The sequence below is a fragment of the Pleurodeles waltl genome, chromosome 7 (genome assembly GCF_031143425.1).
Source record: "Pleurodeles waltl isolate 20211129_DDA chromosome 7, aPleWal1.hap1.20221129, whole genome shotgun sequence".
NCBI classification, from domain to species: Eukaryota; Metazoa; Chordata; class Amphibia; order Caudata; family Salamandridae; genus Pleurodeles; species Pleurodeles waltl.
Window position 1 is genome coordinate 1,049,133,160 of NC_090446.1, and position 26,510 is coordinate 1,049,159,669.

The 26,510-nt window shown below is 45.8% G+C and overlaps 1 protein-coding gene across 6 annotated transcripts in view; it reads left to right on the forward strand.

Moving 5' to 3' along the window:
• The window catches only part of BPTF (bromodomain PHD finger transcription factor), a 1,198,927-nt gene that overhangs the window by 756,520 nt on the left and 415,897 nt on the right, over nucleotides 1-26,510 (forward strand). For all 6 annotated transcript variants that reach the window (XM_069199907.1, XM_069199908.1, XM_069199910.1 and 3 more), the window contains one exon: nucleotides 25,095-25,221. In XM_069199907.1, coding sequence (XP_069056008.1) covers nucleotides 25,095-25,221 — 127 coding nt within the window. The remainder of the gene's footprint in view (nucleotides 1-25,094; nucleotides 25,222-26,510) is intronic.

Here is a 26,510-nt window from a genome sequence, read left to right on the forward strand (position 1 = left end):
TCCCCCCTCAAGTGCAGGTGCTATCAGTGCTCCATTTCCTTGCAAGTGGGTCTTTTCAAACAACTGTGGCCATGGCATCAGGGATGTCCCAGCCTATGTTTTCCAACGTATTGTCCAGAGTGTTGTCTGCCCTTCTGAAACACATACGGAGCTACATCGTTTTCCCAGGTGGAGGACTTAGAAAGCCCCTAGGGGACAGGTGACAATTTCCCAGTACTCCAGGCTTTCTAAAGTGGTTGAGCATCATTCTCATTCCCCACTTTATTATGTTTTTAATCTTGATCGTAACCCCTCTGGATAGATATTAAAACAGAACAAGTTCAGGGGTTTCTAATCAATCTTAATTTGATCACTCTCCTGCCATTCAGAGTGTCTGACCTTCATAAATCAACGGCAGCCACCACATATCAAAAAGATCTCCGGCAAAGAGCCCCCGAAAGGGGAGCCCGTCAGACATTGCACCAGCCGGTCTGACGAGGAGCTTCCCGATGATGAAGCATGACACCCTTTCGGGTGTGTGAGGGTTTTTAGCTCCTAAACTTTAACTGTTCACCCTAGAGTTAGGAACAGTGTACTTTTGTTATTGATTGCGAAGCAGGAGGCCTTGTTGTCATGACTGTCAGCTTACCCAGCATATTACGGAACAGCAGAAAGAGGTTGAGACCCCCAATATCTTCAATGAGGATGTTCACTGGGAGGATGCTGATGCCTGGCAAGTCACAGCTTTCAGCCCAAGACCAGAGTCGCAGTTGACATTGACCCAGTGACACTCGGTGAGTACCACATTGCAACAAGGCACTCCCCTCCCTTCCTGGGGAAGGGCTTCCAGCCCTCATTTGTAGTCACCCAAGCCCCCACTGCTCTTCAGCCATGACTTTGGTAAAAACTCTGGCACCTGTTATTAACTCAAGGCCAGGCCTCCCTTGACGCTGACAACACCTTTAGCGCCCACCAGCAGGTCGGCATCAAAGGACAGTTAGAAGCTGAAACAAGCACAGGCATCGTAAACATCTTTGGTGCAGAAGCATGGCTCGACACTGAAAGCTACTTCGGAGTCGAAACATCTGTCAAAGTCGATAACAACTTCAGACCTCGGAGCTGAAACACAAGTCAATGTCTAAATTAACTTCGAGGCCCAAACAGACAACAGTGCTCAGTCACCCATCCACAGCATATTGCAATAACCAAGAGCTTCCTATTCTTCAACGCCTTCGGGGGAGCCAGACTCATGGCAGTGACGCCTGTTTATTCATCCCCACACAGGCAAGATTATTGCTAACCCTCCACCCCAAGTGGAGCAGGGACTTCCTCTCATAAATCATAACTTGTTTTTTTACTAGAGCTGCGGGTCGAGTTTCTTGAATAATTTACTCAACCTAACTGTAATGTACCTGACTTGGAAACAGTTCTCAAATTGTGTGATGCTAAGCAAATATTGTATTATCTAAAGCATGATGTGGTGGTGCACTGTCATTTACAGACAGTACATTTCTAAGAAATGTCCAAAAACCTACCCACTAACTTGCAGCTTTATGGATAAAACTATATAGTGTTTTAACAATAATCTGTAAAATTTGGGGTTCAGAAAACATTTATCATTTGCACATCACCAAGTAAAGTGTTCTGACTTTTTTTCATTCTATTAAAATATTTTATCATATCACAGAAGTAGAAAAATTGTCTTTCACAGCTACTGAAATATATTTTGAAATATTTGTAAATTTAGCTTAGTTATATAAATGTTGTGTGTTAGAAATAACCTGATACCAAAAGCCTTTAATTTCACATAGGTCAGGCAATTCACCTTACAAAATCCTGGACCTATGCAGTCAGAAGGAAAAGTATTTGCATTGCAAGAAGACAAACTGACATTTGACCTTTATCTCTGAACACAGAGAAAATTTGACAAATAAGATTTAAAGGCATCTTAACTGCAAATTCAGTTTCTGACTGAACAGAACACCTGTTTTGTCCACTCTCCAGAAGGGTTGAGTGCAATCTCAAAAATAGCTTGATTTCATAAAATAAAACTCACCATATTGAGTTGTCAAGTTTGATTTTTTTGTGCCCTGTGGAACCACCACTGCCTCCAAAGTTTTAGAAGCGAAATCACAGGGGTACCAGTACTCTACCCCTAACTCCCACCTCCCACCATCTTCTAGCTCCTAAACCGTTCCCCACCACCACCACCATCATTTCCACCTCCACAACAGCCCCTGTCGTCTTAAGGGTCCTTTCATTCATCCTATGAGGAGGGAGGGGGGATCAGGCACTAGATTTATACGAGGTCTCATACACCCAGGAACAACAGGGATGATCCATGGGACAATTATCAGGTAGTACCTCGAGGGGCCAACATCCCAGATTTGTACCCATTTTCTCATGAGGTTATCCAGAGAGCAGTTAATGTTTGATGGTATGTGTGGCTGTAGATGCACATGCTGTGCATTATCCTGCCATCTAGTTTTGGGCTCTGAGTGCTGCGACTTGCTTTTCTTAGTGAAGTGTTTTCAAGTCACAGGATCGAGCGGCTACTCCTTCTCGGTGATACAGTGCATGTGCATTGAGTTTTTTGTTAGATTGTTTTTTTGTCTGCCGTCAGGTTCTGATGTTTCTTCTTGGTCCTTATTCACTCCCTCTGGTTCAAGTCTCTCTTTCTGTCTTTACTTTATCAATGGTATTGTACTTCAGTCACTTTTCTTTAACATAATCTTGATCAAGTCTGGTCGAACTTCAACTGTGTACCCTTTGGGGCTGGCCTCATCTCGCGCCAGACCTATCTCCACATGTCACAGAAGAATATGAGACACTGATGGAACGGACGCCATTCAACTTCTGCACTCAGTGCCATGCCAAATTTCCGCACATGGATCACCGTCAAGTGCGTAACTTTTGCCTTTCCCCAGACCAAAACAAGGCCATCTGTGACGTGTGCCGATAGTTTCCGTCCAAGAAAACACTCCAAGACTGAAGAGCTCACAGGCTGGAAATGGCCCACTCGACCCAAGCACACCCTGGATATTTTTGGGAGATGAACATGCACAGGAGGAGCTGGAGCAAGAAGGGGGTTTCTTGAATGCAGACTCGGACTCAGACCGGCAATCCAATATCTATTGTCAGGACATCAACTCTGTGCAACCCATGAGCAAAAAAAAGCTACCCCTCCTTCTACGAAGTCTGTAAAAAATAAATAAAAAAAAAACCCTGAAAGAGGTTGCTGGACCTCCACTGCCCTTGGGCCATGTTCGGTCACAGGTGCTTGGTTCGGCTGCCCCCCCCTCCCCCTCAGGCTCGGCACCAAAACCTGGAAAGACTGTGGTTGGGTCTTCTCTATCGACCTCTATTGTTTCGGTCCGAGTAAAACCATCGTAAGCACAAAATTTTGGTATTGGAGACAGCTGAACATACAGACTCTCCTCATTCATTTGCTTCTCCATCTCCAGTTAAACCAGAGACTGTGGACGTTAAGCAGCCCAACATTTATTTTGAAAAAAATAAAGGCAGAATTGTGGCTTCTCCGACCATTCCTGTCAAAAAGGAGCTCTCATTAGAGCAGTTTCTCCATACCTCACCTCCACCTAAGAAGCCACTTAAAGATAAGGTTTCTTCTTCTGCAGCAGCAGCTCCTCCTCCAGCTCTGCCACCACCTCGTCTATCTCCACCACCTCCTCCCTCTGCTCCTCATTCACCTAATTCTCACATTGAAGGGGATTACACACCACAGGGTTCACCTGTATATGACAGGGAAGAATTAGGGGGTGCTCCTCAAGGACCAGATCCTTGAGATTCCTACGACACTGATCCTGTCATTGATACGGACCCAGATCTTTACCCTGCCACTCCCCTTCCCTCCCCTCAAGAGGACACCACAGAGTATCAGCAAGTTATAGCTAGGGCTGCTGCCTATCACAATGTACAATTACATATGGATTCAATAGAACAAGAATTTCCATTTGATACCCTCGCCACAACACACACAGACATATAAGTTCTCCCTATGTTGCTAGGTTTGCTTAGACATGTCAGAGACATTTTCAAAGAGCCTGTGCACTCCTGTATAATTACCTCACAGGTTGATAAGAAAAATAAAGCACCGCCATCTGACCCACTTTATATTCGATCACAAGTCCCACCAGATGCCATCGTCACTATCACAGCCAAGAAAAGAGCACATATTGAGGCTACCGGAAATTCACCTCCTTCAGAAAAAGATGCCAAAAACTTGAAGCAGAGTGAAAAAGAGCAGCTGCGCAAGCGGCCAACCATTGGCGTATTGCCCATTTCCAGGCAGTGCTTGCAGGAAAGGATAGGGAACACTGGGATTAAATGAAGCCGCCTTCAGCACCTCCCAAAAGAACACTGTAAGTGTGCACAGCAAATTGTTTCTGAAGGTCATACAATTGCAAACTATTCAATTAGATGCAGCAGACACTCCAGCAGGAGGGGCTATCATCAGTATCCTCCTTAGAAGACATGCTTGGTTAAGGTGTTCTGCTTTCCAGCCAGAGGTGCAGCAAGCTTCCTTAATATGCCCTTTCTTGGGGAGCACCTATTTGGTCCACAGGTTGACTCCACCCTCGACAAATAAGAGACAGACCCTGCTAAAGCAATAGGTGCTCTACACACTCAAGCTAGCAAAGAGTTTTTTCGCGCACTCAATGTATAAGGGTGGCTTCAAATCAACCACATCCTCTGAACATTCTACCTCACAGCAGTGTCAGGCCGATTCCTCATACTCTAGAGGTTTTTTCAGCAGAACATACAGAGTAAACAATTCCAGACGCAGAGGAAAGGCCACCAACACTCCTGGCTCACCCTCCTCAGCCAAACATTGACTACCTCCACATTCCCCTTCCTCATTTCACTCCAGGAAGTGGGCGTCTTCAGTTTAACCAAAGTCAATGGACACACATAACATCGGACCTTTGGGTCCTATCCATTATGGAACATGGTTATTGTCTAGAACTCAAAGCAACACCCCCCAAACATTACACCTCGCTTAGACCAAATGTCAGCAGAACACCTCACTCTTTTAACGGAAGAGTTTCAATCTCTACTGTTAAAAGGAACTATGGAAACTTTTACATACAGTACTAAGGAACAGGAGTATGCTCTCTCTACTTCCGCATTCCCAAAAAAGGACGGCACACTTTGACCTATTTTGGATCTCAGACCACTAAATCAATATATTCTCTAAGAGCATTTTCACATGGTCACCCATCGAGATGTAATTCCATTACTACAGAAAGGCAACTCCATGACCACTCTAGACCTGAAAGATTCTTACTTTCACATCCGCATCCATCCCGCACACCACAAATATCTAATGTTTGCAGTGGCGGGACATTATCAGTTCAAGGTTCTGCCTTTCAGGGTCACAACTGCTCCCAGGGTATTGACTAAATGTCAAGTTGTAGTTGCAGCACATCTCAGAAGACAACAGATACATGTATTCCCTTACTTGGATGACAGGCTGATCAAAGCCACCACTTTAAGTCAATGTCAGTCTCACACTCAATCACAGTAAACCTTCACAAGTTAGGGTTTACAATCAACACTCTAAAGTCAAATCTACAGCCTCTTCAGATTCAACCGTATTTAGAGGTTATTCTCAATTCACAATTGAGGTGAGCTTACACCAATCCAGCACATGTTCAAAATGTTCAGCCAACAGTCTCTCAGATACAGGTCAATCAAACTTGCAAAGTCATGACATTGATTCGCCTCACAGGCGTGATGGCATCTTGCATTGTCATCATCCCTCATACCAGACTTCATATGCGTCCTCTACAGCAATGTCTCTTTCTCCAATGGCCATAAGCTCAGGGTTATTTTCAGGAACAAGTGTTGGTAGACTGTCCATCTTAGATCTCTCTACTGAGGTGGAATTCCACTAACCTACTCAAAGGACGGCCTTTTCAAGACCCAGTTCTCCAAATCTTTCTGATGCCTCCCTCACAGGATGGGGTGCTCATTTCAACAACTTCACAGTGCAGAGATCATGGAACCCTAGTCACCAGACCATGCACATCAATGTTCTAGAACTTCCAGCAGTCTTCCTATCCCTGAAGGCTTCCTTATCTAATGTGCAAATCTGGCTTAATTCGTAGAGACAACATGACAACAATATATTATTTACAAAAAACGGGAAGCACGATCTCGCCAGTTCTCTTAGCCGGAACAAGCAATCTAGAAGTGGGCCCTTCATCACCACATTCTTCTCCTGGCAGAGTATCTCCAAGGAACAGACAACAACCTTACAGACCTGCTAAGGAGACATCAACAAGTCCACAAATGGGAACTCCACCCAACAGTCCTTCAAAACTACTTTTAAAGGTGGGATGCACCTCACATAGACCTGTTCCCCACAGCAGAAAACTCAAAATGCCAAAATGTTGCATCCAGGTACCCACACTGTAAGTCCAAAGACAATGACCTGTGGATCAACTAGTCAGGGATATTTGCTTACGCTTTCCCACCTCTCCCTCTCATTCCATTTCTGGTGCACAAGGCCAAACAAAACTTTCCTCAAAAAGATCCTTGTAGCCTCCCCATGGGCTCGCCAACCTCGGTTTACGACACTGCTAGATCTCTCCCTAGTACCTTGATAGAAACACCCCAACAGGTCGGATCTTCTCATACAAAATCTCCAACAGATAAGACACCAAGATCCCAAATCACTTAACCTTGCGATATGGCTCCTGAAGTCATAGAGGTTGGTAATCTTCAGTTACCTTCAGAGTGTATAGACATGCTAAACCAGGCACGTAGACCAATAACTAGAGCCTGTTATGCGGCAAAATGGAAACGTTTTTTGTCTTTTATTCTCAATCCAAACACAAGATATTCTTTCTTTGCTTCACCTGCAAAAAGCAAACCTTGCTTACACATCAATTTGGTTACACCTAATTGCCATTGCAGCCTATTTACAAAATAGACAACATACTTCATTTTTCAAAATACCAGCCATTAAAGCTGCTATGAAAGGACTTAAAACAGTAATCCTACCCAGGCTAACCACAGTGCTATCCTGTAATCCTAATATTATATTCACTCGGCTCATGGACCCTCCATTTGAGCCTCTTCTCTTGTCCAATACAATTCCTTTCTTGCAAAGTAGCATTTTTAGTTGCTATTACATCACTTAGACGTGTTAGTGAGCTACAGACCTAACATTAGAAGAGGCTTTCTTTCAGATATACACGGACAAGTTAGTCCTTCATACAAACCCAAAAATTCTACCAAAAGTTCTCTCTTGATTCCACATTAATCAAACCATTGAGTTACTTGTTTTCTTTCCACAACTGGACCCTGTAGCAGAAAGAGCACCTCACACATTCGATGTTAAGAGTGCTCATGTATTAAGTTGACAGAACTAAAGAATTCAGGAAAACTAAACAGCTTTCTGTGACTTTTTCAGTACCTCACAAAGGAAATCCTATCACAAAATATAGCATAGCTAAATGAATTGTAAAATGTATACAGATATGTTATGCTAAAGACAATTAACAATTACTCCTAAAGCACATTCCACAAGGAAAAAAAAGGTGCCACTACAGCTGTTTTAGGAAATATTCCCTTAGCGGACAGTTGCAAAGCAGAACCCTGGTCTGCGCCACACACATTTACAAAACATTATTGCGTAGATGTACAAGCTTGTTGGCAAGCTGATGTAGGACAAGCTTTCCTAAGAACATTCTTTCCGCGGCTGCAACTCGCACAGGCAAGCCAATGCATTTTTAGAAGGTACTGCTTCACATTCTATGCACAGCATGTGTATCTACAGCCACACATGCCATTGAACGGAAAATGTTACTTACCAGTAGACATCTGTTTGTTGCATGTAGTAATATAGATTCACAAGCATCTTTCCTGGAAGCCTGTGGCCTTTTCAGCTACTTTATATTTGTATATAGTTGTACAAAGTTACTTATGATCACATGGACATACTCTTTACTATACTTCTTATCTCACCCGCTTGCGGAAAAACATTCTAACAAAGAACTTGATGCCCAAGCGCAGTATCACCAAGGAGGAGGAGCCACTCAATACCGTAACTCAAAAACAGTTGTTGAAGAAAAACAAGTTGCAGCACTTCGAGTCTAACACTAGATGGTAAGATAATGCACAGAATGTGAATCTACAGAACTACATGCCACACACAGATGTCTACTGGTAAGTAACATTTTCCTTTCATAAGATGGATTGACATTCCATACCGGAGGAGGAGGATTTTCTAATAGAAACCCTCTGTGATAAACAGTGGGCCACCCATTGCCTACCAAAGCTTAAGGGCATGCTTAAGCCAAACGTGTGAAGTGTTTAAAGTCCCGGTAAAGGCAAGAATTGTCAAAAAGTATAAGCCTTCACCCTCTGACCCACCATATATTACAAGGCAACTCCCACCCAACTCATTGGTGGTTTATGTCGAACATAAGAAGACAAGAGCCCACAGCACCAGGGATGCCCCGCCTCAGGATAAAGAAAGTAAAAAATTGGACATGGCGGGAAAAGGGTTGCAGTTCAGTCAGCGACCCCTTGGTGTATTGCTAATTCGGTAGGTCTGTTGGCGAGATATGATTGCACACATGGGATGAAATGGGGGAGCTTATACTACTGTAAAAGTATAAACAAAGTGCTCTGAACATTGTGTCGGGAGGGCAGACCTCTCTAATACTTCTATCAGATGTGCCCTTGGCGCTGCGGACTACTCTAGGAAGTAAACTCTAGCATTCTCATCAGAAGGCAAGCTTTGCTTCGTATCTCTGTCTTTAAGCCAGAAGTTCAGCAGCATCTGATTAACATGCTGTTCAATGGAGAAAATCTATTAAGCCCTCAAGTTGATCAGATGCTGGAGAAAATAAAAAAAAAGACACCGATATGGCTACGGCGATGGAAACTCTACAGTCATCTTCCCATCTGGCATTATTTCGTTGGAAACAGTTTCACTGTTCCAAAACACTTCCCCGGAAGCACCCACCTCCAATGAGAGACAGCAAACACAAGCTACCTTGGGATGCTCCAGAGGTTTTCTCAGGGGAATTCTTGCTAAAGTGTGTGGGGGAGGGCAGATGTGGAGCAGCTGAGTCAGCCACCCCTACCAAGCAGTGACTCCCACCCACCCTCCCCCCCCTTTAAAAAAAAAAAAAAAAAAAAAAAGACACACAACACAAGTTGGGTGTGGGGGGAGACTGCAGGTTTCCTGCCACAATGGCGCACCGTCACTTCAGACCAGTGGGTCCTGGATATTATGGAGCACGGTTATTACCTTGAGTTCATGCCCACACCCACTTTGCCTGCAACACCAACACCTTCTTCAAGAAGAAGTAAATGCCCTCTTACACAAAGGAGCCATAGAGCCAGTCCTGCCCCACCAACGCAACACAGGGGTGTCTTCCCTATATTTTTGAATTCCCAAAAAAGATGTGCATCTCAGGCTCATTCTAGACCTCCAGCTTCTCAACGAGTACATCCGATCAGAGCATGTCAACAAGGTCACACTGCAGGATGTCATACCACTCCTGAGACAAGGCAACTTCATGACTGCTCTAGACTTGAAGGACACCTATTTCCACATCCCAATCTACCCCGAACATTTGTTACCTCAGATTTGTGGTAGGTGGCCAACATTACCATTTCAATGTTCTCCCCTTTGTGGTGACCACCAGACCCGGGGTTTTCACCAAATGTTAGGTTGTGGTCACAGCTCATCTACGGAGGAGTGGCGTCCGTGTTTTCCCTGACCTTGACGATCGGCTGATGAAGAGCTCAAGCAAGCCTCACTGCCTTGTTCACATGCAGCTCACTTTGGTTCTACTACACAGTCTGAGCTTCACTGTAGATGTAGGTAATCCCCTCTACAGCCATTCCAGAGGCACCCCTTTTTAGGGGCTGTTCTCAACTCAATTACAGGAAAAGCTTATTCCAGTCTTACTTGAGTCCAAGCGTTTTAATCCCTGCTGCCTCTTTTTTGGACAAATTGTCTAACTGTTCATAGTTGTGCACCTGCTCGGTATGATGGCTTCTTGTATCGCCAGAGTACTGTATGCCTGACTACACTTGTGTGTGCTACAAGAGTGCATAGCAGAACATTGGTCACATGAAAAGAGTCAATGGGAATATCTAGTGTTAGTAAAAGCTAGCACCCATCACTCTATGCAGTGGTGCAACAGCAAACATTTGCAGCAGGCCTTTTCCGGACCTTATTCCCGGCTGGGGCCACACCTGCAGAACATCACTGTTCAGGACCTGTGGGCTCCCCATCAAAAAACCTGGAGCTGTTGGCAGTTCATTTGGCACTCAAGGCATTCGTCTGCCACATTCATCACAAAACAGTCTTGATCAAGACAGACAACGTGACTGCCATTTGCTACCTTAAGAAACAGGGGGCACACACTGTCCCTTTCTGCCAAGGTTAGCAGAGAATATTTGTCGATGAGTAATACACCACAATGTTCACCAGTAGAATGCAGCAACAAGTCTACGAGTGGGAACTCCTCCCAGAAGTCCTGTTGCACTATTTTCAGAGATGGGGTTTTCCTCACTTAGATCTGTTCACAATCGCCAAATGCCCAGACTTCCTCTTCAGGTTCCCACACCCACAGTCTAGGAAAAATAGACAGTGCATGAACCGGTCAGGAATATTTTCCTACGCTTTTCCACTTCTGGCATTCCTTCCATACCTGGTCTGAAACCTACGACAGGCCTTCCTCACATTAATTCTGGCGGCTCCCACATGGGCCAGACAACCTTGGCCCACAACCCTCCTTGATCTCTGAGTGGTTCTCCACAAGAAGCTCCCCACAGGCCTGACCTTCTCGTACAGCACCAGGGGACCCTAAGACATCCCAATCTAGAGGACTCAACCTAGCATTCTGGCTACTGAAATCCTACTAGAGTTTGCCTACCTAAATGTACCCCAAGTGCATGATCATCCTCAATGAAGCTAGTCGACCCACCACCAGGGTATATTGTACAGCAAACTGGAAGAGATTTGTCCACCACTGTTTTCCTAAACATATTGATCTCCTAAAACCAACAGTGCAGGACATTGCCAGCTTCCTGTTGTACTTGCAGCGCTCAGGAATGGCCTGCACATCTATTCGTCTACACTTGACTGCAGTGGCAGTATACTTGCAGAACAGAGAATGCTCGTTGTTGTTTAGAGTCCCTGAAATTAAAACTGCCATGGAAGTGCTTAAATAGGTTATCCCTCACAGACTACCCTTAGTACTATACTGGAATCTTAATAGAGACCCCCATGTGTCCCCCTTTTGTCCCCTTCATTGTTGCTTTCAGTAGTTTCTACCCTGGAAAGTGGCTGTCTTATCCAGGCGATTGATTGACACCTGATCCGTTCGATATAAGTCAATAAGGACGCTCAATGAAGGACCACACGCAATGATGAACACAACTTAGCTTTAATGGAGTTTCAGTAAAATATATGCATTTGGCACAGCAACGAAGTAGAATGAAAACTAGCAATTAAGAGCATCTATCTATATATGAACACACGATGAAGAGCATCTATTAATTTATGAGCAAAAAGTTAATTGACGGAAATATATGCATTGATTAACTGTATACGAAACGCATATCTCAATTACTGCAGCATGTTCACATTAAGACATTCAGGGAAAAAGCAAAATATAAATGAGCAGAATACTTCAGATTAAAAACATAGTGCAAGTATGATAATCAATCAGAATAAAGCAGAGAAACAAAGGCCTTTCATCCCTGGGTGGAACTTAACTTAATCCACAAATGCTGGGAAGCCCTCTACCGCCTGCTCGGACCTCTCTCCCCTCGAGCGTCACGGTCTAAGAACAGCACAGGGAGGCGGCGATGGCAGCTTGCACAACTCCATCTGTGAGCTTCAATCCCCTGACCCGCGCTTCAGTGCTTAAATAACCTGAAGTTTGGGTTCTATCCCTTTCTCGCATCTTCTAGCTATGTTATCAGCACATGTCCCTTGGCTGCTCAGCTGTTTACTAGCCATTGTTTTTTCCGTCCTTTTTTCTGTACTACCTTTCTCAGGGTTAGAATGACCTTCACGTCTCTCTCCTATACTTCCTGCTTCTTACACATGCAGCTGCGGATAATTTTATCTATCGAATGCTGGAAAACAAGCTTGAAAACGACATCGTGGACTTTTCCACGTTGTTTCAGGTTTCTGCAGGCATCACGCTCATCTACACTGTTCAAACTGATTAACCCTTCACGTCACAATGTCTTCCGTACCTTTCCCTACACTCATCATTGGCCCATGTAAGGCTATATTCTGATGGATACACCTACCTGTGGATTCCTCACCAAAAGAATTCTCCCCTCACGCCAGCCTTCGACGGAAATTTCTTCTAGCTCTGCACGTCGACGATGACGACACAATCGCCCGACTCCACGCGACGCCACATGACGTCATCTAGGCAATAATAAGCCGTCGTCGACGTGCAGACGTCAGTTCCCTTTTTTCCGTGCCCGAATAACGGTTGTTTCTTCGAGGCTCACAGGGAGCTACTGTTACCAACGGACGGTTACGATGTCGCAGCCTAGAAAATCCGGCTTTAAACCTTGTAACCAATGCGGGGGTCGGATGTCGGTTACCGACCCCCACGAAAACTGCCTCTGGTGTCTTAGTTCCGATCATGAGGTCGAGGCATGCGGTTCGTGCCAGCGCATGAACCCTAAGGCACTCAAACAAAGGGAGGCGAAGTTATTCTTGGCCTGGTCCAAGAAGAAGAAAGAGAGGCGTCATAGGAGGGAGTCTTCGTCGAGATCCTCTAGGTCTCGTCATCACCATAGTGGCTCTCGGCGCCGTCATGGATCTCTGTGCCGATCGAGCAAAGGACGGTCCAGGTCTAGATCGGCTTCTCTGTTGGCTCGGCGTCGTCCGACGTGGGAGATAAGCCCGACCGTCACCCCTCCACCTCCGGCGACCCCCACGTCACCTGGGTCGGTCTTTGAGGTCGAGCCTCCCCAGGAGTTACCTGGACCCTCTTCGGCAGCTTTGCCGGTGCAGCAACAACAGTACCCTGCTTTCCCGACTCCGGGATCGGATCCTGCAGCGTTTTTGAACGCTATGTTTAACATCTTTGCTTCCATGGCGCCGGGTGGAAGTCATGCAGGTCTGTCTGGTCCTTTGGCCTCCGACTTGGGTGTTCCGGCGTCTTTCAAGTCGGCGCCGTTCACCCCGTTTGTCTGCTGCATCTGAAGCGGCGCCGATGCCTACGACGTCGATCAGGATGGCTACACCTGTTACGACGCCGTTGGATTCGCCTCGGATCCCATCGACGTCCAAGAACGCTGTGGAGCCGGAGCCTCCGGCTTCAGACGAATCCGAGGTTCGGCGCCGGAGGAGATCTTCGGCGTCGGCTGACGCCTTGTTGACTCCAGGCTTGGAGTCCAGACTTAAATCAAGGTGCCTGGCCCTTCGTCTCTTGGCAGAGGAGGAGTACGCGAGGCAGCACCTGGAGGAAGGAGAAGTTGTAGAGCCCTCAGGTGACTTCCAGGGTCTGGACTCAGCTAGTGGCCTTGACACTACCCCGGAATGGGATCTAGCTTCTCCTGGAGAGATCACAGAGGAAGCAGTTTCTTTCCATAAGGTCATTCGTAAGGCTGCGGACTTTTTGGATATTACTCTTCCTACCGCAGAGGTTAAGAGAAATTTATTGACGGAAGTCCTCCATCCAACATCTGCTTCTGCTGAGCGTCTTCTTCCATTCAATGAGGCTCTGCTGGACCCTATTAAGGATATTTGGATGAAACCTGTATCCACTGCTGCGGTCATCAGAGCGGTGGCTCGGCGTTACAGGACGGCGCCTGGGGATCCGGCGTTTCTTTCCAGGCAACCAACTCTGGAGAGCCTTGTGGTCCAAGCTTCATGTTCCTCCAGATCCTCTCCTTGCTCGTTTCCTGGGGTTCCTGCTGATAGAGAGTTGAAAAAGATGGACCATACTGCTAAAAAGACTTTCATCGTGCAGAATGGCCCTAAAATCTTCCAATGCCACATGCATACTGGGACGTTACATACATGCCCTTATGGAAGAGGCAAAGGGCCATCCTAATGTGTCACAGGAGATGCTGCAACTCTTTTCGGATGCTCAAGCGGCTGCGACGCAAGTGATCCAGTCTGGTTTGGACACGTCGGACTCGGTGGCTAGGGCTATGGGCACGACCATAGTCTCTAGGAGGCAGTCTTGGCTTCGATCATCGGGCTTCTCGACGGACGTGCAGGCTACACTCCTTGATCTTCCGTTTGATGGGGAAAAGCTCTTCGGTTCTAAGGCTGACTCAGCCTTAGAACGTTTTAAAGAGAGCGGAGCGACAGCTAGATCCTTGGGACTACAGTCGTCGGCCTCATCCACCTTTAGAGGCTTTCGGAGATTTAAAGGATTTGGACGTGGTTCCTTTCAAGGAAGACTGCAAGGACCACAACAAACTGCTTCTACCCTGCTTTACAGATCCTGCAGGGGCAGAGTCCGTACGAGAGGTGCCACCTTGCAGCACTCTGCCTCTTCCTCGGGAGGGGTGCAGCAAGGAAAGCAGCCATAGTCCTCCACCATTCCCTGTCCATTCGCCTCCAGTAGGGGGGAGACTTACCCTTTTTCTTCCAATGTGGGAGGTCATAACATCAGACTCCTGGGTCATCGACATTGTGAAGAGGGGGTACGCTCTTCCCTTTCGGGAATTTCCTCCCACCCTCCCTGCCCGCCCATCATTCTGTTCGGAAGACCATTTTCTCCTGTTACAGCAGGAGGTATTATCCCTATTACAAGGAAGCGCATTTACCCGGGAGGCAGCGGCGGCCAGATCCAAGGGCAGGAGCCCTTTAAAAAGCAACTATCGCGCTCCCGCCCAGCGGGAAGCGCATTTACCCGGGAGGCAGCGGCGGCCAGATCCAAGGGCAGGAGCCCTTTAAAAAGCAACTATCGCGCTCCCGCCCAGCGGGAAGCGCATTTACCCAGGAGGCAGCGGCAGCCAGATCCAAGGGCAGGAGCCCTTTAAAAAGCTACTATCGCGCACCCGCGCGCGGGCGGCGCCCGGGCAAAGCCCGGGCCAAGGGCGGGCCCATCCTGCGCCCGTCTTCGTCCGGATGAGGCTGGGCTGGGCCTACTCTCTTTCATCCACTGTCTAAATACACCAAGTAAGCTTTAACTTATATATTTTCTGGTATTCCACAACCTTACAGGCACCATGGGGAAAAGGAAAGCTGCCGATTCTCTAGACCCTTTGTCAGACAGTAAAAAGCAGAGGAAGCGCACTTCTAAATTGGTCACCAAGCCCAAAAAAACCTTCAAGGAGATAGACCAGTTGTTTGATGAGGTTGAGGCAATTTTAAACTGTTCACCCAATCATAATGGTGCCTCCCTCGGAACAAATGCCCTAGTTCCACCTGGGAAGATACAAGACTATTTTAAGAAAAGGTCAAAGGATCAAGGTCTGGACCCAGGGTTGACCAAAAACAGTGCAACTTTATTAACAACGCACCTGCTATCCGTCCCCCCCTCAAATGATACAACAAATACGACAAATGTATTGGTGCACAGGTGTGGATCTCCCCATGTGGAAACAGAGGGCAACATCCCTAATCCTGCCATATCACCGAGTCCTGCGATCAATCTGATCTTGAATATACCTTGTAGAAACCGGTTTGAGGCCCTAGCCGAGGATGACGAAACTCCCAGAGTTCTTGATACAACAACAGACGATATCAGTAAAGAAGCTATCCATTGCACCCCAAAACCAGTCCCTGTCTCCCTTTCAATGCACCCTGCCACTGAGCCCAGCAATGCCCTTATACGTCAGAGAATAGAAGAAGTTAGGACCCTGGTTTTACAACTGGCCAAATGCTTCCGGGAGAGCCTAGAGTGTGGATGCAAGTGCAATCATAGGGATGAAGAGGCGAATATAGGCCATACAATGCCTGATCCAACACTATCAATCCAGCTTGCACAGGGGGGCCAGGTTACTGATCATCAAAAGGAGAAGATATATCGGGTTGGCTCAGATGGGAACGTAATACGCCCAGAATCCAACACCACACAGGCGAGCCAATATTGTAAAAGACCATTTGATGAGGCGGATACTATGGGAAACCATAGTGCCATTAATAAATTCCCCTCAGGGCCCTCAAATTACCTGCCATCAAAGAGCCATAAACAGATTGACAATCTCCCACTCAGGAGGTCCTATGTCATTCCTAATGACAGTGACCTATTCGCTCACAAACACGCTCCCGGTTGTTTTAATGCCCCTTCCCTTCAGAGGACTCCTCACGATCCAGTTTTATTGTCAAAACCCCAATGCCTCAAGCCTGGAACTAATACTCTCTTTTTAAAACAAGTCCCGAAACTGCTTCCTGGACTCAGTGAGGATCATGAGTCTAGGGTCAACAAAGTAATCCACTGGCTACGACACCAAAGAAACTGTCTATCAGTTATACGTTCAGATATCTGTAACACTAAGCGGTGGTGTCCCTTAGGATCAACATACGACATAATTTCAATCGAGTTCCATAATAGATCCCTGGTAGAAAACCTTGTTCTGTTCAATGACCGAACTCTCCATCTTATGGAACAAAGAAGGGGGTACATCACCTTAGAGACAGCACTGGAGATGGAAGGCCAACTACAAATTTCTGATTACTCACGTAACAATGCAACTAGTATTCAGTCCAGGCATGTCGACTCTATCCGGCCTAACCCAGTATGACTGGCAATAGCCCAGGGACCAATTCTCGGGATTAGTTTAGCAGAACCCAGTCCGACGATTTCTGATGGACCTACTGATACAGAGTTGATTCCTGAGAGGCTCAACCCACAGCCACCAACCCCGGTCCTTGAGGAAAAAGGCATATCAATCATGACATGGAATTTAGCAGGCCTTGGGAGGAAATTAGACGACACTGACTGGTGCTCGTATATCAACACCCAAGACATATGTCTTTTTCTAGAAACATGGACTGAAGAGCTGACTACCCTAGATGGGTTTCTTTCTTTTAATGTGGCTGCTCAACCCTCCACAAAACTGACGGGTCGAGCTAAAGGAGGACTTCTGATGTTAATAAACAAAACTGTGCAGTGCACATATAAGACTCTAAAGTTTGATAGCCCAGATCTGATGGGGCTACAAATTACGTTCCAACAGGATTTCACCATAACGTTTGTCAATATTTACGCCCGCTCGGTTTCGCGAGGGGCTGAGTCCCAAGTTTTAAAACAGCTTCTTGATTTTCTAGACACCTTGCAATCAACCTCCTACCTAATAATAGCTGGGGATGTAAACTGCACCTTTGAACCCTCTGTGATACTAACTGGTCTCACAGAGGATGAAGATCAAACTTGGGGGATTGCACAGCTGACTAGTGATAATAACTGTGTTGACTCTCGTGTAGCTATCCAATTGGCATCCCTTTGTTTGAAACATGGTCTCAGGGCATGTAATGGCCGCATGCCCTCTGACCTGGATACTGCACCCACTTTTAAACGTGGTTCAATTACAAGCGTAATCGATTATTTTCTAGTGGATGTGAGACTGTGGCCCTTTCTGAATGATATGAAGGTGGATGTTAGAACCGAAAGTGACCACTATCCCTTGCTACTCTCTGTCAGGTGATGTTTTTGGTAGGACTTTGAACAAACAAACTACCTTGGTCCCTATTCCTACCATGAACATCACATCTACGAAGGTCAGGTGGCCAAAGGTCCAGTCAAACCCCTACCTGTTACGCGAGATTTATCAGGCTTTTATAGATATCCTTGCTCCATACAGTGACCACGATTCCAATGATATCCCCTTATCCATACATGAAAATATGATTATAAGATTACAACGTATATTCTATAGGAAGGTTGGGGCAAGACACCAAGGAGCTACTTCTAACACATGGTTTGACGAGTCCTGCCACACGGCCAAGAAAGGATTAAAAGGTGCCCTCATGAACGGATCCCATGGGGAAATACTATTAGCTAGACGTACTTACAAAGAATCCATCACCCGAGCAAAAAAAACCTGGGAAGATACAACTTGGCAGGGATTATTGGATGCTACTCAATCCAACAATAATAAATTGTTTTGGGAATTGTTAGGTAAACGAGAGAAAGAGGGAAGGATTGGTGTGAGAAGCCATATACAGCCAGACAAATGGGTTGAGCATTTCTCTGGCTTATACAGGAAAATTGAGACCCCCACAATCTTAGTTACAGGGGAAGCAGGCCAAGATTTTCTTTCTACTCCTGATGAGCATTATGGACCAGCTCCTCTTGTAGGGGGCTCACAGGATTTTAAGAGCCACATCTGCTTTACTACCAAAGAAACAGCCAATGCTATTAGTTCTCTAAAACTTGGGAAAGCTCCAGGCCCAGACAAAATTCTGGGGGATCTCTACTCGTCTGAACCAATAGTCTGGACTTGGTATATCAATACACTCTCCAATAAAATTGCCGAAGGGGGGCAGATCCCCATGACATGGAAGGGTGCAGAAATTATCCCCATCCATAAAAAGGGTAACGTAAACCTTCCGACAAACTACAGACCAATCAGTCTAATTGATAACATCCAAAAAATATTTGCCAAGCAACTCCTAGGTAGATTAACCAATTGGGCCAAAGATCAGAACATTCTTTCCCCTCTTCAAGCTGGATTTCGACCAAGGACCAGTACAGTAGACCAGGTCTTTAGACTGGCCATTCTGTACTGGAAGTATACAGCCCTGGCTAAACAACCATTATACATCGCCTTCGTCGATTTGAGATCAGCATTTGATCTGGTCCGAGGGAAAAGTTGTGGGAGGTGCTACAAAAAATAGGGACTCCGGCCAATCTAATCCAACTTTTAAAGCGGTTGCATGAGGACACATATGCGCAGGTGAGATGGGGGAACCTAGGCGAACTAACGGACAAAATCCCCATAAATAGGGGTGTTCGCCAGGGTTGTGTGTTGGCACCATTTTTATTCTCTATTTTTATTAACGAGGTTGTACAGGTTTTAATGACGTGCCAGAATGATGCCCCCAACCTATGCGCTCAAAAAATTCCAATCCTTCTTTTTGCTGACGACTCTCTTCTTATTTCTAAATCTCCCATGGGCCTTCAAACTCTTATCAATAGATTTAACTCTTTTTGTCGAGATTACGGCCTAGAGCTGAACCATAAAAAGACCAAGCTAATGGCGTTCCGCTCAGGAGTGCGGAAGAAATGTACTATCCATTTAGAAGGGAACCTCCTGGATAAGGTTTCTTCCATTGATTATTTGGGCATAAGGATTGCTGATAATCTGAACTGGGGAGAACAGATCAATAAAAGTGTGGGTCGCCTGCAGCATGGTGCGGCGTCAATCCTGCGCTTCTACAGGGCTACGACAGCAAAAACTGTCTCCCCGGCAATTAAGATCTACATCGCCAGAGCACAGGGTGCCGCCGCATATGGAGCAGAGGTCTGGGGTTTTTCTGACTGCAACAGGCTCACTATTAGTGAGAACAGTTTTGCGAGGTCCTTGTGTGCTTGTCCTCCTAGTACTCCACTGATACCACTGTTCTTAGACTTGGGCCTGAGACGCATAGCCGATCTAATTATCTTAAGACCATTATTATATTGGATACGACTATGGACTAACCCCAAATTAGACGTTTATAAGACCTCACTCCACGACCTGCTAATGTATTCTAACTCAACCTCTATTCCCTGGGTCAAACATGTATCCAGTTGGTTTAACAAACTCGGTCTCAGTCACTTTTGGGAGGAACCCCATAAACTAGAAAAGGCTCTCCATTGTGCTGAAGCGCATATATTGGTCCTATGTATGCAATGATTATATTACCCACAGAACTTATGGCACTTTAACAAATCGCTTCACAGATTTTAAGTGGTATCCACAATTTGAACCATATTTAGACAACATTCCTGACATCCTCGGTAAAAGCTTATATGCCAGATTCCGTTTCGGGTTCGCTGCCGTTGAAGTCATTGATGTGCAGATGGGGTACAAAAACAGATACAAGTACATGCCCAGTTTGTGGTGCAAAATCGGAAACGGTTGAACATTTTATGTTTTTTTGCCCTGCTTACTCCCTTCCCAGGTCTAAGTGGATCTGTCATATTTGCCGTGAAATGGGGATAAGAGACTGTGCCTCTGCTTTGAGGATTCTAAAAAGTCACCATTCTACGGTTTTAATACTTGCTGTTAGTAAATATTTATTAGTAGCATGGCGAATACGTAATTCCATTGTAAAGACTGTGTTTTAATCTAGAGCCCTACTTTTACTCTTTTACTCTTATAAGAACTGTAGGAGGGGGGTTGAAACCGTATTATGTGTACTGAGAATTTTAATTAGACTATGCTTTTATCCATGTTCCATAATAATTTTTATCTATGTTTTATATTACTATTATCATTATTGGTCTTATCCTTATTCTTATTATTATTGTATATTCGCTTTGATGATTGATTGATCGAATAAAGCATGTGTTTAAACACACATCCCTATTACAAAAAGGTGCAATAGAGTTGGTTCCCGAGCAAGAGAGGGGTCAGGGGTGCTATTCAAGATACTTTCTGATTCCCAAGAAGGATGGTCGGCTCAGACCGATTTTGGACTTGAGGATTTTGAATTGGTTGCTCAAACAGGAAAAGTTCAAAATGCTGATCCTCTCACAGGTTCTTTTGGCGTTGAACAAAGGAGACTGGATGATCGATTTGCAGGACGCGTATTTCCATATTCCGATCCTCAGATAGCACAGGAAGTATCTCTGTTTTGTGGTGGGATCACAACATTATCAGTTTGCGGTCCTCCCGTTTGGTCTTACTTCAGCGCCTCGAGTCTTCACGAAGGTGATGGCGGTGGTAGCGGCAGAGCTCAGAAGAAAGGGGATCGCTGTGTTTCCCTATCTGGACGATTGGTTGATCAAAGCCAGTACTCCAGAGCTCGTGCGGTGCCATCTCCAGTCGACCACTCAATTTTTGTACGACCTGGGGTTTTCAATCAATGTACCCAAGTCTCACCTGGAGCCCTCTCAACGCCTCCTGTTCATAGGGGCAGTATTGGACACGACATTGAATCGGGCCTTTCCTCCGCCACAGCGGGTTCAGGATATACAGGCTTTGATTCCAATGTTTCGAAATGGAGCGGTAGTTCCAATCCTCAAAGTCCTTCGTCTGCTCGGTATGTTTGCTTCTTGCATACTGTTGGTCACTCATGCATGCTGGCACATGAGGGCTCTCCAGTGGTGCGTCCGCAGGCAGTGGTTTCAGCACAAAGGGGATCTCGAGGACTCGATAAAGATCTCCAGAGACACTGCAGTAGATCTTCAATGGTGGGCAGCGGTCGGCAACCTGTCTCAAGGAAGGCCATTCTCGCTACCCCCACCAGTGGCCTCAGTGGTAACGGATGTTTCCACTCTAGGGTGGGGAGCTCATCTGGGGGACCTGGAGATCAAAGGCCTTTGGTCTCCAGTAGAACAGAAATTACACATCAATCTGTTAGAATTGCGGGCAGTACGGCTGGCACTCAAGGCCTTCCTCCCTTCCATTCGCGGTCAGTCAGTCCAGGTTCTAACGGACAACACGATCGTGATGTGGTGTATAAACAAGCAGGGAGGAGTGGGGTCGTATCTTCTCTGCAGAGAAGCTCTTCGACTCTGGTCCTGGCTTCAGGACCACAAGATCTGCTTGATTGCACATCATTTGGCCAGAGTCCTGAATGTGCGTGCAGACATTCTCAGTCGACGCAGCTCGGTCGACCACGAGTGGCGTCTTCATCCAGATCTGGTTCTGTATATCTTCCAGATGTGGGGATATCCACAAATAGATCTGTTTGCAACTCAAGAGAATGCGCAGTGCCCGCTGTTTTGCAGCCTCCAGTATCCGGTGCAAGGAGCTCTGGGGGACGCGTTTCAGATGTCCTGGAAGGGTCAGTTGCTTTACGCTTTTCCCCCCCCATACCCTTAATTCCTTGAGTTCTGAGGAAGATCCGCCAAGACCGAGCGCAAGTCATCTTAATAGCTCTGGATTGGCAGAGAAGGGTGTGGTATTTGGACCTACTCCAACTCTCTGTGCCCTCCGCTCCGTCTCCCTTGCAGGGTGGACCTCCTCTCGCAGTCGCAGGGGCAGATTCTACACCCCCATCTTCAGAGCCTGCATCTTCATGCCTGGAGATTGAACGGGGCAATCTGAGTTCCTTTTCTCTCCATACAGATGTGATGGAAGTTATTCTATCAGCCAGGCGACACTCCACCAAGTCAATCTATGCAAATCGTTGGGCTAAGTTTACAAGCTGGTGTGGAGAGAATAGTTTAGATCCTTTAAAAGCTGGTTTATCTGACATTTTGTCATTTGCGCTCGATTTGGCACAGAAAGGTTTTTCAGTTGCCACTGTTAAGGGTTATTTGTCTGCACTATCTGCTTTTCTGTGCCTTCCTGATCAACCATCCTTCTTTAAATCACCAATTGTTTTAAAATTTCTAAAGGGACTCTCTAATAAGTATCCGCCCACGCCATTCGTTATGCCTCAGTGGGACCTTAACTTGGTTTTAACTTTTCTTATGGGGGCCCCGTTTGAACCCATGCACTCTTGTTCTTTACGGTTCCTAGTATTTAAAACTGTTTTCCTGGTGGCAATAACATCTGCCAGAAGGGTTAGTGAGCTTCAGGCTCTAACTGTAGAAACCCAATTCCTTTCCTTCTTCAAGGACAAAGTGGTGTTGAGGACCAAGGCGGCTTTCCTACCGAAGGTTGTTACACTCTTTCACCTGGGGCAGTCAATTACTCTCTCTTCCTTTTACCCTCCACCTCACCCATCCAAGGAGGAAGAGAGGCTCCACCGGCTGGATCGGCAAAGAGCACTGAGCTTCTACGTCGCCAGGACGAAAGAGTTCAGACAGGATGAACAGCTCTTCGTTGGATACGTGGGGAAGAGGAAAGGTAGAGCAGTCCACAAGAGAACGCTATCCAGGTGGGTCATTCTATGTATTAAGATTTGCTATTCTTTGGCGAAGAGAGATTCACCTGTGGGGCTTTGGGCCCATTCCACCAGGGCCAAAGCAGCTTCATCGGCTTTGGCTAGAGGTGTTCCTGTGGCTGACATCTGCAGGGCAGCGACCTGGGCATCCCTCCATACTTTTGCCAAGCATTACTTTTTGGACTCTGAGGTCAGGAGGGATGGCCATTTTGCTCACTCGGTGCTGCAAGATTTCTTGGTTTGACCATTCGGGCACCCGCCACCGGAGGTTATACTGCTTGGGGACTCTATTCTTTTGGTGAGGAATCCACAGGTAGGTGTATACATCAGAAGAATAAGTTACTTAACTTCGGTAACGCTTTTTCTGGTGGATACAGTAACTACCTGTGGATTCCTCACGGTCCCACCCACCTCCCCGTTGCCTGACTGGTCAAATCGGGATCTCTTTGGGTGCGCATCCTTGGACTTGTATATGTATGTATATAGCTTTCACTTGCATATGGTTGTATTCATTGTATATACTTTTCCTTCTCAATTTAAGATAGTGAAAAGGACATTTTGGACTGGAATTATACTTATATGTTTTTTATTTCTATCTCAAATTGAGCATTCATAACTGTGATTTATATTGAGTTCTATATTAAATGTTTTATTTTAGTCCATTCTGGATTAATGTGTGCTCTTTAGGTTTAACCTGTTCGCCTCTATGGCATGTAAAAAATGGTGATAACTGACGTCTGCACGTCGACGACGGCTTCTTATTGCCTAGATGACATCATGTGGCGTCGCGTGGAGTCGGGCGATTGTGACGCCATCGTCGACGTGCAGAGCTAGAAGAAATTTCCGTTGAAGGCTGGCGCGAGGGGAGAATTCTTTTGGTGAGGAATCCACAGGTAGTTACTGTATCCACCAGAAAAAGCGTTACCGAAGGTAAGTAACTTATTCTTCTGCATGTAAAAAGGCAGCCTCTATGGTTTTGTTAGTCATCATTCCAATAGCTAACATTTGTTAAGCTGCTATCTGGTTCACAACACATACATTTACTATGGACTTCCTAGCAAGACAGCAGGCCCAAGTGGGTCAAGCCGTGTTTCGTACGCTTTTCCAGTATTCTGCAACGTCTTCTGGCTAGCCACTGCCTTAGAGAGGAACTGCTTTTCAGTCTGTGCACAACATGTGTATCTACAGCTACACGAACAGAAAAGGTTACACTGTGGATATCTGTTCCTGGCATGTATTGTGGTAGATTCACATGTGCCACCCTTCTCCCTGGAAACCTCTGGTTGTTGTAGATAGTTTTCCTTCCTCTATTATTCCTTCCTATTGAATGGACATCTTTATGCTTTGTTAAAATCTGTATTCATCCGTACCCGCTGGGTGGGAAAAGCATTTAACTATGAAGTCAGTGTTGATGCTCAGTGCTAACTAAGGGAGGAGTCACTATACTTTCTGACTCTAAAGACACCTTCAAACAAATATGTTGTACACATCCAAACTCAACATTAGATGGCAGGAGTATGCACAGATTATGAATCTACAGCACTAATACTCCGAACAGAGATCTACAGGGTAACAATTTATTTATAACCCACATTATGGTTGCTCTTTAGAGGCTTGTAAGGGTTAAAATAAGTCGGTGTATTTCTTAGTCAGTGGTTACACAGAAAACCTGATGCAGCTCCTAGAGATGACCCAAAACATTGTTAGGTCGGCATCACACAATGTCATCGAGCCTTTCTGAAATATAGGTGGTACTTTTCATGCACCATGACAGACTAAAAGTTTTTAGTGTAGCAGACTTTTTGATTTGCTATTTTCAGCTAAATGGTCTGCTGCTGAACATAGATACACTTATAACTGTATTTTTTTCAAGGCAAAGCTAAGCTATGTTATTGAAAATAAGGAGACCAGAGTCTACAAGCATTTTCCTCTTGTGATGCAGATAGTGATAAAGGCAATGATTTACTGATAAATGTCATTAATAACTGCCTTATAGTAAAACTGAATAATGTTGAAGTTTTTGTAACACTATATTACTCCTATTATTACTCTGTTGTGATTTCCTCCTTGTGCCTTTTCACATAGCTTTTGTTTTAAATGTAATTTAGTATAACAGTTGTGCACTTGCTCTGCTTCTTTTTAGGTTATAACTGCAGGAGCACAGTTGCGTCCTAGTATGACTGTGATAAGGGCCCCTGTGCAGCCAACCCCATTGGGAAAGACAATCATCAGAACTCCTTTAATGATGCAGCAGAATATTCTTCCTACTGGTATGTTAATTTCAGTAAATATTTTAAGTCTGTTGTATGCCATTTGTCACAGCCTTGGCATTTGCTGTTGTATTTCGGTCTTACTTGCTCCTACTAGAATCTTTGGGAAACAATCTTCTTCAAATTGATTATGTAGGAAAGTGCCTCTTTTGCCATGGTTACCACCCCCCCCCCCACACACACACACACACTTATTGCCTGATATCTGATACTAAATTGACTGAGCATGTGCTGGGATCCTGTTAACCAGGCCCCAGTACCTGTGTTCTCTCCCTGAACTGTACCATTGCTTCCACAATTGGCACACCTCTGGCACACTGCTAAGTCCCTTGTAAAAGATACCAGTGGTACTAAGGGCCATGTGGTCAGGGTCTCCAAGGGCTGCAGCATGTATTATGCCACCCTAGGGGACCCCTCACCAAACCTATGCATACTGCCAAGGCAGACTGTGTGTTGGTGGGGAGAAAAAGGTAAAGTCAACATGGCATCCCTCTCTGGGTGCCATGCCCACAAACCCCTGCCTGTGCATAGGGAAGTCACCCCTCTAGCAGGTCTTAACGCCGTAAGGCAGGGTGCACTATACCACGGGCGAGGGCATAGCTGCATGAGCAATATGCACCTACAGTGTCTAAGTCCATTCTTCGACCCTGCAAGTGCAGTGTAGCAATAATGAGTACATGGGCTGGGAGTTTATCATTAGGAACCCCACAGCTCCATGATGGCTTCACTGAATGCTGGGAAGTTTGATCTCAAACTTCTGAGCTCTATAAACCCACACTGATGCCAGTGTTGGATGTATTGTAATTAAAAAAACACACACACACGTTCTCTTTCTTTCTCTCTCTCTCTCTCTTTCTCTCTTTTTCTCTTTCTCTTTTTCTCTTTCTCTCTCTTTCTCTTTTTCTCTCTCTTTTTCTCTTGCTCTTTTTCTTTCTCTTTTTCTCTCTCTTTCTCTCTTTCTCTTTCTCTCTCTTTCTCTCTCTCTCATGCCCCCTGTAATTCACCCAACTTTCTAGTGTGTGGCTGACCAGTTAATACCAGCTTGCCATTATCACAAGAGTTTCTGGCCCCACAGGTTGAGACCCTATGTGCCTTCAGGAGTCAGAGCCAAAGCCTGCTCTGGGTGGAGGTGCTTCACACCAACCCCTCCAGGCACAGCAACACTTTGCTGTGAGCCTCAAAGGCTCCTGCCTTTTTGTTGCCTCAGGGCACTCCAGCTAGTGGAGGTGCCTGCTCCCCCGGACCAAGCCCCACTTTATGTGGGAGGTCAGGCTGGAAAATTAGTAAAC